The 15,789-nt window shown below is 33.8% G+C and overlaps 1 protein-coding gene across 6 annotated transcripts in view; it reads right to left on the bottom strand.

The window, feature by feature from the left end:
* Positions 1-2,340: 2,340 nt before the first annotated feature.
* The window catches only part of LOC123562448 (sushi, von Willebrand factor type A, EGF and pentraxin domain-containing protein 1-like), a 447,821-nt gene continuing 434,372 nt past the window's right edge, over positions 2,341-15,789 (bottom strand). For all 6 annotated transcript variants that reach the window (XM_053537519.1, XM_053537520.1, XM_053537522.1 and 3 more), the window contains 2 exons: positions 8,107-8,264; positions 2,341-5,268 (listed from right to left, as the gene is read on the bottom strand). In XM_053537519.1, the coding sequence (XP_053393494.1) occupies positions 5,231-5,268; positions 8,107-8,264 (196 nt within the window). In that variant the 3' untranslated portion in view covers positions 2,341-5,230. The remainder of the gene's footprint in view (positions 5,269-8,106; positions 8,265-15,789) is intronic.

The raw sequence follows: 15,789 nt of genomic DNA, 5'->3' as shown, positions 1-15,789 counted from the left end.
AATATTTGTTATTGCATCAACAATATATACCTATGTGTGACAATGCTTTAACTAATTCCATTCCCTACCGTCCGTACCTCCTTTATAGTTTTCTCTTTTTTCCACAGTAACATTGAATTCAGTATGTGGATTTACTCTAAACTTAGTCCACATCATATATGACAAGGTCTATAACTCTGGCACCAATACTTTATATTGTAGATTTGTTTTTCTGTTCTTTACAAAACTGTTCCACGTCATCACCACACACATCCTATTTGGCAAAGTCCCAATGTCTGGCACCAATATTCAGAGTTATGCTAACCACCCTCCTAAGTTTAATTCTCTTAATTTGCCTGTTACTTTGAACTGTTGCTTCTTCACAGATATGAACATATGATAATTTTAGCAGCTTATCGTGAGTTATTGTAGTCAGGTTTCGTCTATCCGTCCACAAAAATTTACCGACCTTCTTTATTGACAGCATGTGTTGTAAATTGTATCAAGCTCTCGAATGCTCTTTAGATGCCATATTTCTTGTATACAATAAATGTATATGGCCGTTAAGTCTCGGGCCAGTTTGATAATAAATTAGATTGTTGAGGTAACACCGGAGTTCTGGCCCTTGGACTAGTTGAATTTGCCTTTGCTGCTTATTGTTGACACTTTTCCAGCTTCAGTATTTTAGCAATTTTCATGTAACGTACACTTATGTATATAGAAACTAGCTCTCGGGTAAATTCAATAATGGGCAATTATTATGGTCCTTGGATAAGTCAAAATTGTTATACTGCACAGTGTTGACACATTAGAGGTAACATACCTGAAAGTTACACACAAAAAATGTGTATTAACACGGGTTCTAGCACACGACCGTGTTCAAGTTACCTCATGATTATGACAACTGAATTTGTCAACATTTTTAACACACTACCAGTCTCAATTCATGCGCAATCTTCTTATAACTAACACAAAATAGCCACAAGACGGTGGACAATGGACACACCGTTACAGTTAGATCGGACCCATATGGTCACTGAACTTATTTCATATTGTTTACACATTAGCAGTTATATTTGTTGAGCAATTTTCATGGAACTTACTCGTGATATATATTCCACCAAGATTGCGGGAATTTTGATAATGGTCAAAGTTGTTGAAATAGCACTAGCGTTGTGGTCACTGTATGGAATCCAAATTGGGATAGTTCACATTGTGAACACAATAGGGACCACATTTTTGGAGCATTCTGCATGAAAATTACACAGAACTTGTATGAACTTGTTATAACCGTTGAAATGAGCCAAACTTGAAGTCAAAGGCAAACAGGTTTTTTCCCTGTCAGCTTAGACCTAAAAAATTCTTTGTTTCCGGAAACATGCTAAAATAGGGTAAAATTGGAACATATATACATACCCTGCAGTCCCGAAAATAGCCGCGGCTTATTTAAATTTTCGTAAGGGTATGGTGGCTTATTATCGAGACCGGCTTATTTATGAGTTCGGCGAACTTTTGAGTACATATATTCAGTAACCGTTTAAAAACGGCGAATTTTCGAGTACCGAAATACTGAAGATATGGATATCATGTATTTTGCTTTTAAGTAGAAACATCGACGTCGGTAAATATTTACAATTCTGACATACCAGTTTTGATTTCATTTCTTAATGAAAATAATCCGATGCTAACAGATAATTACCGATTAAAATGTTTTGTCTGGCCTAACAAACAAATATACCGATGATTTAATCGGCTGACGGGTATGAATAACTTAGACAATACGTGATAAACACTGCATTGTGTTATAAAGACCGGTCATGTTAATTAGTAAAACTTACGTGACAAGAAGTGTTTGAGACAGGAATTTTATTGCTTTTAAAGTTTTAATTTGTCCAGGGTTTTCAAAATCGGCACAACTTGCATTGTTTTAAGTGTTTTGTTCCTAAGTATGTTTTATTGTTATGACATGTGGAAATAAATTTTCTATGTACACGTTGGTAACATTTGCTATCTTATATGGTGTTGATACTATTACTGATACAAAAAACAGGACGGTTTTTTTTTCAGTGCGCTCATTTATAGGTCCTTTTTGCCTGTAGTGAAATGGTGGCTCATTTTCGAGACCGGCTTATTTTCGGGATTTCAGGGTATTTACTATCTACTTCTATTTTCACTTTTCTCTGGTTATAAAATATACAATATTTATATACACGAGATAACAAGAACAACACTTATATAATCTTAGTTAAAGCGAGTGACAAATAATTTAAATATCTGTATTTTTTCCGGAAAACAGGAGCCAGCGAAGATTAGCTACATTGCTATGGAAATACATGTATGCAATTAAAATTGGAACACATATACATATTTACTATTTATTATTATTTTCACTTTTCTCCGATTATAAGATATACAATATTTATATACACGAGATAACAAGAAAAACACTAACATGATCAAATTTATTGATTTTTTGGGGGTTTTACGGCGCATCAACACAGTATAGGTTATATGGCGCCAAACAGGACTACAAATTTTGGTTCCGGATCTCATTCACATCGAAATAAAATCATGAGGTATAGAATCAAAATTTGCATACCCGCTGGAATCACAGATTTACTGCAAAACCAAATGTTAAGACGCTATTAGTCGCCTCTTACGATCACGCAAGGGTAAGGCAGTGGTTCCAATTCTTTTCATACACAAATCGTCCCAAAACCACATGGGGCTATATTATCAAAGAAAACACAGTTATTTTTTAAAAGAAAACACAGTTAGTTTATAGAAGCTGACGACAGTTGCATTAAACAAAGTTCATGATTTATACAACATAATATGGCAATGACATCTGCAAACATAAAAATATGTGTAACCGAATATATTTAATACATGTTTATATATCTAAGACCACCCCAAAGTGAAAAATTGTTCATCGCATTTTTTTATAGATAAATTGAGCAAGCGAGTGAAAAATAATTTAAATATCTGTTGTTTTTTTCCTCCGGAAAACAGGAGCCAGCGAAGACTAGCTACATTGCTATGGAAATACATGTATGCAATTAAAATTGAAACACATATACATATTTACTATTTATTATTATTTTCACTTTTCTCCGATTATAAAATATACAATATTTATATACACGAGATAACAAGAAAAACACTTACATAATCAAATTTATTGATTTTTTTGGGGTTTTACGGCGCACCAACACAGTATAGGTTATATGGCGCCAAACAGGACTACAAATTTTGGTTCCAGATCTCAATTTATATGGAAATAAAATCATGAGGTATGGAATCAAAATTTGCATACCTGCTGGAATCACAGAGTTACTGCAAAACCAAATGTTAAGACCCTATTAGTCGCCTCTTACGATCATGCAAGGGTAAGGCAGTGGTTCCAATTCTTTTCATACACAAATCGTCCCAAAACCACATGGGGCTACATTATCAAAGAAAACACAGTTATTTTTTAATAGAAAACACAGTTAGTTTATAGAAGGTGACAGCAGTTGCATTAAACAAAGTTCATGATTTATACAAAAGAATATGGCAATGTCATCTGCAAACATAAAAATATGTGTAACCGAATATATTTAATACATGTTTATATATCTAAGGCCATCCAAAAGTGAAAAGTTGTTCATCGCATTTTTTTCTGAGATAAATTGAGTAAGCGAGTGAAAAATAATTTAAATATCTGTATTTTTTCCGGAAAACAGGAGCCAGCGAAGACTAGCTACATTGCTTTGGAAATACATGTATGCAATTAAAATTGGAACACATATACATATTTGCTATTTATTTCTATTTTCACTTTTCTCCGAGTATAAGATATACAATATTTATATACACGAGATAACAAGAAAAAACACTTACATAATCAAAGAAAACACAGTTAGTTTACTGAAGGTGATGGCAGTTGCATTACCTAAACAAAGTTCGTAATTTATACAAAATAATATGGCAAAGTCACCGGCAAACATAAAAATATGTGTAACCGAATATATTTAAAACATTTTTATATATCTAAGGCCATCCCAAATTGAAAAGATTTTCATTGCATTTTTTTTCTGAGATAAATTGAGGCAGCGAGTGAAAAATAATTTAAATATTTGTTTTTGTTTTTTAGGAAAACAGGAGCCAGCGAAGATAAGCTACGGAAATACATGAATGCAATTCAAACTGGACAAAATATAAAAATATTTACTATTTCTGTTTTCACTTTTCTCTGATTATAAAAATATACAATAATTTTATACACGAGATAACAAGAAAGAGCACTTATATGATCAAAGAAAGCACAGTTATTTAAAAGAAGATGATGGCAGTTGCATTAAACAAAGTTCATGATTTATACAAATAATATGACATTCTTTAGGTATTTACACAGCAAAGTCTTCCGCAAGCATAAAAATATGTGTAACCGAATATATTCAATACATTTTTATATATCTAAGGCCACCTCAAATTGAAAAATTGTTCAACACACTTGATAAATTGAGGCAGCGAGTGAAAAATAATTTAAATATTTGTTTTTGTTCTGTAGGAAAACAGGAGCCAGCGAAGAGCGAAGAAATATAATTTTCTTGTTTTGGTAGAAACCCATAAAATAGAAGGTACACACATAAACACGAATTCACCAGGAATTGGGCAAACATGTGTACATTTTGGTTTGGGTAAGTTTTGACTTGCAGGCACTCGTTGTGCGGGTGAAAAAAGGTAATAATATTAGTTTGCAGTGTTATCAAAAAATGTATGTGCTTGAAAATGTTATTATGAAAAATGTAATATACAACAAAGCACAACCTTAAACCATTTTGATGACATATATATGCAACTTGCATATTTAACTGTAAAACATCAACTTAAATTAGCTATGAAAAAAATCTAGCATGTTTTCCTAACTATAATTTTTTTCTAGGATTAAATTTATTCTTAACTATTAATTTATCATATTTACTATTTAGCAACTGAACAATTTAGATGTCATTTTAACAACTACATAAAAAGTAATGATTACTATAGTCTATAGATATGTGTCCATAGGAAACAGATTATATTAAGTGGTTATAGAATGAATACAATGATTTCCCATTGTCCTAGGCCTTACCTCCTACCAGCTAAGGTATCAATCAGACATGGGAAACACCATGTGAAAAAAAACTGTGGGGAGGGGGGCACAAAATAACAAATGAATATCACTTCAACAGGCTGTTTCAAAGCACGTATTGTTTGTCCTGTTGGTTCATAGATGGTCATAACTGTGTTGGTCTCCCTGAGCATCTGCAGGAAAAGAAGAAAACAAAATTGAAATTCACTGATTTCATTTCTAAATTTTAATTACAACATTGCAAAAAAATCTACTGACTACACAGAGCTAGAAAAATGAGTTTGTCTTTTGTTTTTGTTAGGTTTTGAGCCACACCAATGCAATTTAGATCTTATAGCAACACTTCTAGCTTTGGGCGATGGAGAAAGGCCTCGCGTGCCCCTCCTGGAATTATTTAGTTACTGTCGGATCGACGAACCTATTTTATTCTGTAAGCTAACTGAATGGCTTTCTTGACATAAAGAACGCTACATCCTGAGTGAGGATTCAAACGCAAACGGGTTAAAGGGGCAAGTGATTCGGAGTCAGCGATATAAATAACTCAGCCACGGAGGCCTTGGTAAAAAGATAATTAGATACTATTCAACAGAACTGTCTTTTCTGATGTCTGTTAGGATTAGAGTCACACCAACACAATTTAGGTAAAAAGAAAACAACTTTTCCAGCTTTAGGCGACGGAGAAAGGCCCTTGGTGCTCCTCCAGGAATTATTGACAGAACGCAACGTTAGGTTCAATGTGTTCTAATTTTGGTCAATTAATGGATTTGTTCGAAACGTGAACCCCTGATCATTTACAAATGTTTTTGTTCGCTGTTGCTTAATGCATGTTAGATTGTCTCTGGAGGTATTTTTAAAATTTGATTTGTTTCTGTCATTCTTTCCCAACATGAGATTGCTAGTATAAATATAAACTGCTAAACACACTTTGCCTATGGAATGACATGAAAATAAGAATAATTATATTACATTAATTTTGTAAACTGTTAACACTGTATATTATCCGTTACAGAAATGGAAGTTTGTTAAGTTATTGATACCGCTTTCCTCCTGGCTATGCTGGCTGGTCGGAAATAAATGAATTCGGAAGCCACAGACAGTTTAAAATCTTGCTTTTAGGTATATCCCAATATATATCAATTGGAAACTACTTTTAAACAAGCGAATTCGATGAATTGGTATCCCCCGCCGAATGGGTTTGTGGTGAGGTGAGGAATGGGAAAGAAATATATCCGGCAAAAAGTTAAGGATGTTACTAAGAAGCAAATAATTAAATACATTTGAACAGATATCTTTAAGAGAGCACAGTCAAGTAAGAAATCTGGAATGTGGGTGGTGACTGAGCGTGGGTGGGGGGTTAGGACCAGTGAGGGTACGAAACATCACATTTTGGTAATAAATATTGATGGAAAGTAAAAATGAAAAAAATGTTCGGGGGTATGTGGGGTTCGGGGGTGACGTGACTGGGTGAGGGAGGGTACAACTGTACTTGCTGATAAATATTCATGAAAGGTTTAAGGTTTAAAAAAATTGAAAAAAATATTGTGGGTGTGGGTGGAGGGGGAGGGGGTGTGACTAGGGCGGTGGGAGTGACCGGGTGTGGGTACATAACTTCACATATTGATAATAAATGTTCATGGAAAAAATGAATGAGGTTTAATAAATTCTACCGATTGGTTAGTTTGTTATGTACAAATATGTGGATTTTTAAACAATTAAAGGATTCTAAAGTTACTACAGAGATCCTAACGAAATTGTGTGTGCTCTTCCACATAATGGTGATCTGAATTTAGTTTAAGTTTCATAGTTCTAGGTCAAATATGTCACAAGTGATGAAAAGAAACATATTTACACTAGAAACTATGAAGGGCCACGGTGTTACTTGGACAATCTGACTGAAACTTGACGTGCCGAATTTCCCTGTAGTGGTGAACATGTATATAAAGTTTTATTTAAATATTCCAAACCACTTCCGAAATATGGCTCCGGACGGAAGGAAGGAAGGAAGGACAACGTCAAAACTATATCCCTCCACTTTCGGCGGGGGATAATGAATAAAAATGCTTGGCTTTTTGCAATTTCCAAATTAAAGCGGGGTAAGGGCAATTACAACATTTTATCACAAGAGCTAATAGAGGACAGCAACAGCCTTGTCAACTGAACAAAAACTTAAGTCGAAAAGGGGGCGTAATTTTGTAGAAATCCGAAAGAGTTATGGAACCTGTACAATGCATGTCAGCTCATATAAGCGGACAAGTGTGTGAAGTTTTAGTTCATTCCGATTAGTGGGTACTGAGATACCAGCTTACATACACAAACTTAACAAAAAATTGCTAGGTCAAAAGTAGGGCATAATGTTGTAAAATGCAGAATAGAATAGAGTTATGGAACCTTTGCACTGCACGTCAAATCATCACAATGAACATTGTGTAAAGTTTCAATCCATTTTTATTAGTGGGTACTGAGATACCAGCTTACATACAAAAAAACACAAGTCGAAAAAGCAAAATAGAGTTATGAAACCTGTGCAATGCAAGTCAGTGCATTATAGTCAACAAGTGTGTAAAGTGTCAATCCAGTTCCACTAGCAGATACTGGGATGTCAGCTTACATACAAAAACTTAACTAAATCGTGACGCCGACAAATGGGTGAATCCAACAGCTCTACTTATTCTTTGATTAGTCGAGCTAAAATGTCAATGAAACATACATTTGTAATACGAATCCAACACTACCTAATAGACATTTTTTGTTCTTCTTAAATACACCTCTAACAATATATGAAAAGGGAAAATGGCATGTGAGACTGACTGCTAACTTTGCTAAGTTTGTATTAAATTAAGAAAACTGAGTAAAATCTATCAGTAGTACTGTTATAACATTTTAAGACCTCAGCGTTAGAGAATGTTTTTCGTGAATTTATCTACCTTTTCTACAGCAGAATTAACTGAATTTTCACGCTAGTGAATGAAATCACAAAAATTGCTGATCATAAAAATGTTTGTCTAACGAACCTTTCCTTAACCTTTCATAAGCTTGTTGCTGCTGATGTTGTTCGATGTTCAGCGACATTTTATTGTAATAATCGCGTTCAGCATAGTTATAACCTGATCTACGAAGCTGTGTAATTCCATCGTTGGTTTTGGGTCTTTCTTGATTCTCATAAATTTGTCTAGAAAACAAAAATAAATGGTATGAATCATGTACCATGCAAAGGCTAAAAATCTCAGATTAAAAAAGGAACAGAAGATTTTAGCTGATAAAGCGATGATTGAAAGCGACAGTGTAAAATGTAACAGACTTCGGATTTTAGGAATATTTAAATAAGTCTGATAAAGTATCTCAAAGTAATCAGTTACCCATATTTATTTCTAAAATGTCAGCATCAAATGTATTTTACTTTTAAATTACTAAATTCACAAATTAATTCTGTATATGGAGATACATTAACAATTAAATGGAATACAGTAACTGCCATTTCTTAAAAAAATTCAATCCTTTTTTTTGTGGTAAAACACATTTATACTGTGTTTACCTACTAAACATATTTTATTTAAATGTGTACTGTTTAAACCCTAACGCGTAGTACTGTTATACGCATAAAGCTTACAGTAACTCATAATATTTCCAAATACAAAATATAGGTACAGTGTACCTTTAATATTTTTCTGCATTTAGGTTTTTTTTTCTGTCTTTGTAACTGAGCGTTATTTACAAACCGAACCTAATTTGCATATCGACGGTGCCAATTCACCTATACGTTCGAGGAGACGGTAAAGACGTGCATTTTAACGCCTGAAAAGTTGCCATTTTGCCAGTATTTATGCTGTTATAGCAAGGACAAGTCCTTTGGAACAGAGGTCTTTAGCACTAGTTTTATATTATGTTTGTGTCAAAAGCAGTTTTGCATCATTAACATTTGGTTATGGCACTTACGGGATTTTTGATCGCTAATCGTCTTCTGTTAACCTTAAACAAGAGGGTCATGATGACCCTTGATCGCTCACCTGAGTAATATGAGCTACATGTTTCAAATGTCAAACTGATGATAAAATATTAAGAAAGTCAGTAGGTCACATTCATGATCAGTGAAATTCAGTTTTACGACTGGTGTGCAAAACTGTGTATGTCATCAAAATTTCAAGGCTGTATCTTAAAAAACAAGAAAGCAGGTCAGTAGGTCAAGGTCACAGTCAAGTGACATCATATTACTTGGGGTCATCAGGTAATAATAATTAAACAGTCTTGGAAAAAGGATCAAATGATTTTCTAAGTATTTTTTTCCTATATAACTCACATAATAACTAAGTGACCCCAGGGCGGGGCCTCTTTTAATGCCAGGGGCATAATTTGAACAATTTTGGTAGAGGACTACTAGACAATGCATCATACCAAATATCAAAAGCCTAGGTCGTATGGTTTCAGACAAGAAGATTTTTAAAGTTTTTTCCTATATAAGTCTATATAAAACTTGGGACCCACAGGGCAGGGCCTCTTTTCGTCCCAGGGGTACAATTTGAACAAACTTGGTTGATGACCATAAGACAATACTACAAACCAAATATCAAAGGTCTAAGTGTTGGTGTTTCAGACAAGAAGATTTTTAAACTTTTTTTCCTATATAAGTCTATGTAAATCTTGGGACACCTGGGGCGGGGCCATATTTGACCCTAGGGAGATAATTTGAACAATCTTAGTAGAGGACCACTAGATGATGCTACATACCAAATATCAAAGCCCTAGGCCGTGTGGTTTTGTACAAGAAGATTTTCAAAGTTTTCCCTATATAAGTCTATATAAACCATTTGACCCCCGGGGCGGGGCCATATTTGATCCTAGGGAGATAATTTGAATAATCTTGGTAGAGGACCACTAAATGATGCTACACACCAGATATCAAAGCCCTAGGCCCTGTAGTTTTGGACAAGAAGATTTTTAAAGTTTTTCCTTTCGGTTGCCATGGCAACTAGAGTTCTGCATGGAATTTAATTCTTCGAATAATTTTGAAAGGGGGCCACCCAAGGATCATTCCTGTGAAGTTTGGTGTGATTCTGCCCAGTGGTTTTCAAGAAGAAGGTTTTTTTTTAGAAAATGTTGACGGACACACGACGGACGACTGACGACGGACGACGGACATTGAGCGGTCACAAAAGCTCACTATGAGCCTTTGGCTCAGGTGAGCTAAAAATACAACTTGTCTGTTAATGGTTCTAAATATGATAAAACATTATGGCTGACTGAAGTACTGTGGCATTTATGCGCACCCTTTTGTAAAATCAAGTGAAACAGACAAGTAAATTCGATTTTATGGTGGGGAATCGCAAAGATATATATCTGGCAAAAAGTTAAGGATATTACTAAGAAGCAAAAATGTCATTCCATTTGAACTTAAAAGGACATATGTCCCTAAAAGAGCACACTCAAGTAAGAAATGTGAAACGTGGTTGGTGATCGGGTGGGGGTTACAACTTCACATGTTGATAAATATTCATGGAAGGTTTGAAAAAAATAAACAAGAGGGCCATGATGGCCCTATATCGCTCACCTGAGTTAAGTTGCTTGCTTGCACAAATTTCTTTGCTAATACTTCAAAAACAAGAAAGTAGGTCAGTAGGTCATATTCATGGTCACCGAAAATCAGTTTTAAGATTAGTGTGCAAAATTGTACATGTCATCCAAATTTCAAGGCTGTATCTTAAAAAATAAGAAAGTATGTCAGTCGGTCAAGGTCACAGTCGGGTGACCCCTTATCACTTGGGGTCATCAGGTAAATATAATTAACCAGTCTAGGAAATATTATCTGATAATTTTTCAAGTATTTTTTCCTATGTAACTCATATATCAAGTGACCGGGGGGGGGGGGGGGGGGGGGCGGTGGGGCTCATTTCACTTTAGGGGCATAATTCGAACAATCTTGTTAGAGATCAACTAGGCAATGATGCATACAAAATATTTTCTAAGGCATAGGCCTTGAACTTTCAGACAAGAAGATTTTTGAAGATTTTTTCCAATATAAGTCTATGTAAAATTTGGGACCCCCAGGGCAGGGTCTCTTTTACCCCAGTGGCATAATTTGAACAATTTTGGTAGTAGACCACTAGGCAATGCAACATACTAAATATCAGAAGCATAGGCCTTGCAGTTTCAGGTAAAAATATTTTTAAAGTTTTTTTCCTATATATGTCTATGTAAAACTAGGGACCCCCGTGGCAGGGCCTCTTTTCACCCCAGGGAAATAATTTGAACAATCTTTGTAGAGGACTACAAGGCAATGCTACAAACCAAATATCAAAAGCCTAGGTCTTGTGGTTTCAGACAAGAAGATTTTTAAAAGTTTTTTTTCCTGTACAAGTCTATATAACCATGTGACCCCCATTAGTGAGTAGGTTATAGGAAAAAGATGTTTCCTTTTGTGAAGAAAGCACCAAACTTTGTATGCAACTATTTTGAAGTATGCTGAATTAAAAAAAGGAGGAGACACGCAGTTCGCTAATCCCAATTAGCTTAAAATGAGGCCCCAAAAAGGGACTATATTTTATTTATTTTAATCATATATTTTTGAAAGCAATGTCCAAAAGGTTAATTAATAACCTAAATAAGTAACTATTATTGACATAATATTTATTTAGTTACATTTTATACACATTTAATATATAGGGCACTGACAAATGACATAGATGAGGCCCTAAAAGGGGGAAATTGTTTAAAAATTTCATTTACAGGATGACTTTATTTTTAAGTGTGAATATTATATCAGTTTAACAAAACTAATTTTAGTATTTAATTATATCAAAATATTATTTAAACATTCCTTACATTTTGAGGTTCATTAAGGGTACTTTATAAAAACAAGTTGACATATACATATGTACGTACATACTCAGTAATTCATATAATCGATTTGACAGTACTTATACTGTACATGGGGTACCGATAGTTCGATTTCCCTATGAATATTATTATTAAGCATTCAAAAAAGCAGCTAAAGAAGGGGTTATTTTGTGTTTTTCTTGTATTTCAATATCTAATATAAATGCAGTCATGTATAACGTATTATACAAAACATAATTTATATGTTTTTCAAGACAATTAATGACTTCAAGCTAATGCTTACGATCATCCTAATGCTTTCTTTACAACAAAAGAAAATGGAATGTGAACTAAATACATCAATAGTCAATGATACTAATTTAGTTAATTTTTTTAAGATTTCAAGTTTTAGAATCAGTCTAAACTCCGCTTTCTTGAAAAGAGCACTTGTATTGTATGAAAGATTAACCTTAGTACGGTTTGAACCAACGACCTTCCTATTGATCAGACAACACCTTTACCACTAGACGGTCTCTCTTACTGAAGGGAGGGGCCACAGAGCTTATAAGTTATAACTATAAACATTTGCAATGATTCACTGCAGACGCCCCAAGAACGCAAATAGTTACATATAAAAACTTGTTTAAGATGAAATTATGACACAGAAATGAAGAAAGTCATGCCAAATAGAGTTGGATATAAATTTTTTAAGGTAAAGATTAATCGATTAGTTTATAAACAATGTCTCCTTAAAATATACTGAGCTACAGATATATCTTGCATGTTAAGCCTTTTGACAAATAATGAAATAGTGTATTTTCTGTCTTGGGTTTCAAATCGGCCTAAATAATGATATCGTGTATCTGATAAAAAATTATCATTCAGAACATTGTACATGTGGGTCAGAGTTGAGTATACTCTGCGTCTCGGTATAGCCGATGGAGCTCATTCAGCATGGGTAAAATGACTATTGCAGGCCGTCCTAGTTATAATCATCGCTGATATGTGCTCTTTGTCCAATACAGTGTTAGGAATACCTCTCAGTAGTGCAATTATAATGCTTGTTTAGGGTAATGTCTGAAGCATTTTTCATGAACCTACAGAAGTTGAAAGAAAAGTTACGATCAGGTTACCCTAAACAAACAACTTCTAGTTTCAGGCGTAACAACCCTTTCAATATTTAACTAAAACTGTAATAGGTTTGTCTATTTCACTCTCTAGCACACATGTCTTCAAAATGTCTAAGTATACAGGATCGGCTTGATACATTTATATCTGCCTTTGTATGTATTTTTGTAGTTACATTGATGAGTTTCCTCCAACTTTTAGCAGCTAATTATGAAGCGTATTACATAATCAAAGCCAAGTACCAGTTCTCTTGACCATTTCCAGTTGACAGGATTAGCAATGTCAATGTATGCTATAAATGCCTGTTTACAACCTGCTTGATACAATGTTATTTGCAACATACGTGAACATCTCTTATGGGGTTGCTTTTAATACGTCTAATTGCTTAAGAAAATATATTCTCTGGCCTCATTTTGATATTTCTTTGCATGATAGAACAACCTATCCTTCCAGTTGTCATGTCTTGCAAACGTATTGAGACAGTATCACAACCAGATAATGCATTATAAAGAATGTTAGCTTTAAGTCTACGTTCTTTGATGTGTCTTTTCCTGTTGGATTTTTGTCCTTGTTTTTATGCCAGAAAGACGGCTTACTACGGAATTAGTCAGTATGTACCAGAACTGTTTGAAACGGCCAAATTAAGCTACAGCTAACAACTAGCAAACTGTTTTACTATAGAAAATAACAGTGTGTACAAGTGTTGGTCGCTCTTAACATTATCCCTTTGTGGTTTTATTTTATGCATCTGCAGCAAACAAATGTGTACCATGTCGCAAACAAGTTAGTGCACCACATATTGTAATTTCAAACTTTTGGAACAATACAACATGTCATGTTATAAACAAAGGTATCAAGCTGTAAGTCAGTAAATTGTGGCAGATAAAATTCTAGTCTCTAAAGGAAATAGACATCATGAAAACATCTAAATTACCTCATGTTGACATTTCTAATATTTATAAATGAAGCCATGTTTTGGGAGAGACATTAAGGTATGAACATACTTAATAGCTGGCCTTCTTTATTCTAGATAAAACTGACACATTTCAAATGGCTACAGCACAGAGTAGGACCCGTTTTAAATGTCTGTAGCTTACAATTTTACATTTTCTTAAAGAATATTGTCAGTGCTGAATAAAAACATCAAAAGAAAATTGCGGGTATTGTACTTCAGTCAAACAAACCAACTACAATATCAAGTAAAAATGATACCCCAAATTGTATGACCTACATTTCAATTAATAGATCTGTCATGCTATCATATTATTGCAAAAATGCTTCCTATATGCCAAGGATAGATCTGTTATGTAATTTCAGCAAAAAAAAAATGTAAAAAAAGGAAGGAAAAAAGCTTTACAGAGCAAAGGAGGACTCTTTGAATGCATCATTTTGCGACTACCATAATTTTTTTCCGCGCCAGTTTTCTATTTAGTGTCTGTATACCTTACTTGTGACCCTTGCATTGCTTAATTCTGTTAAATCTGGATTGACCAGTAATGACACTTGACTTTCATTGACATGTACACTTCATAGAACCAATTAAATGCCAGTGCAATAACACATTCATGTATAAGAAATATAAATTTGTCAAACAAATTTGAGAAAAGAGAAGTGCTGGGAAACCTATTACAATTCCTAGATATATATTAAATGGGTGTAAATATCAGTTTCCTTTATTCTATGGGTATTTGGATGAGTCGTTTGATTTGAAAATATGACCACGTTATATACATATAACATAGAAAAATGATCTATTGAAGGGTCTCTCTTTTTTATATAAATCTATTGCCCTAATAATTACAGATATAAAGGTAACCTCGTGAACCTAAACATGTGAATATGTTTTACTTTTTTGATACGTTATACATAAGATCCATGAATTCTGTATCTTTACTTATGTTAAGTTCAGTAATATGATATTTTTTAAAATTTAACGATTGAAATAAATTAATTTACCCTTAAAATGTGATTTTTAACAATTTCCCCTTTAATGACCTCATATTATTTTTCTTGTATATTGAATGTGTATAAAATGTAATTGAATACATTTTTTGTCTAGGGTTATAATTGGAAAAGGTAATGAACTAACATTTTTAAAATTGTACTAGATATATTTAATTGAAATAAATAAAAGGTAGTTCCCCTTTGGGGCGTCATGTTTTGGTCTATCTAAGCCTACAAATCGTATATGTAGTCCATTTCCGATCCAGTATACTTTGTAATACTTAAATTCAAACTTTCATGCTTTCTTTATAAGAAACATCTGTTTACACGCAGTTGTGAAATTAAACATACAGTAAAATAAGATTACCTCCCTTTTTAGTATGTATCTTGAGAAATAAGAGTAGTTGGCAGTAAACTTTTTTTATTTGTCAATACCAAATGGTTGTTTGTCTACGCTAGTGATATGTTATCCATGTTTAGATCATATGAAACATTACTTCATAGATAAACTTCAATTTAAAGGAAAAATTATTTTTTTCCAATACATTTTTACCTCCCTTTTTTTTAAATTGATCTAAAAGGAGGTTCCAGGGCAGATATAGCGAGTCTACTCCTCTTGTAGGATTTCGGATACCTTAAAGTAATTTCATGCAAAATTTGGTGCTTTCTTCACAAACGGGAACATCTTTGCCATTTTTTGTTCCATATCTTACTCGCTACATGGACGGGGCCATATTTCATCCTAGGGGGATCATTTGAACACTCTTGGTAGAGGCCCATTATATAATGCTACATACGAAATATCAAAGCCCTAG

This window comes from Mercenaria mercenaria, chromosome 2 (assembly GCF_021730395.1).
Source record: "Mercenaria mercenaria strain notata chromosome 2, MADL_Memer_1, whole genome shotgun sequence".
Taxonomy (NCBI): Eukaryota; Metazoa; Mollusca; class Bivalvia; order Venerida; family Veneridae; genus Mercenaria; species Mercenaria mercenaria.
The sequence above is the reverse complement of the archived record's forward strand: the minus strand, read 5'-3'. Positions and strand labels throughout refer to the sequence as shown.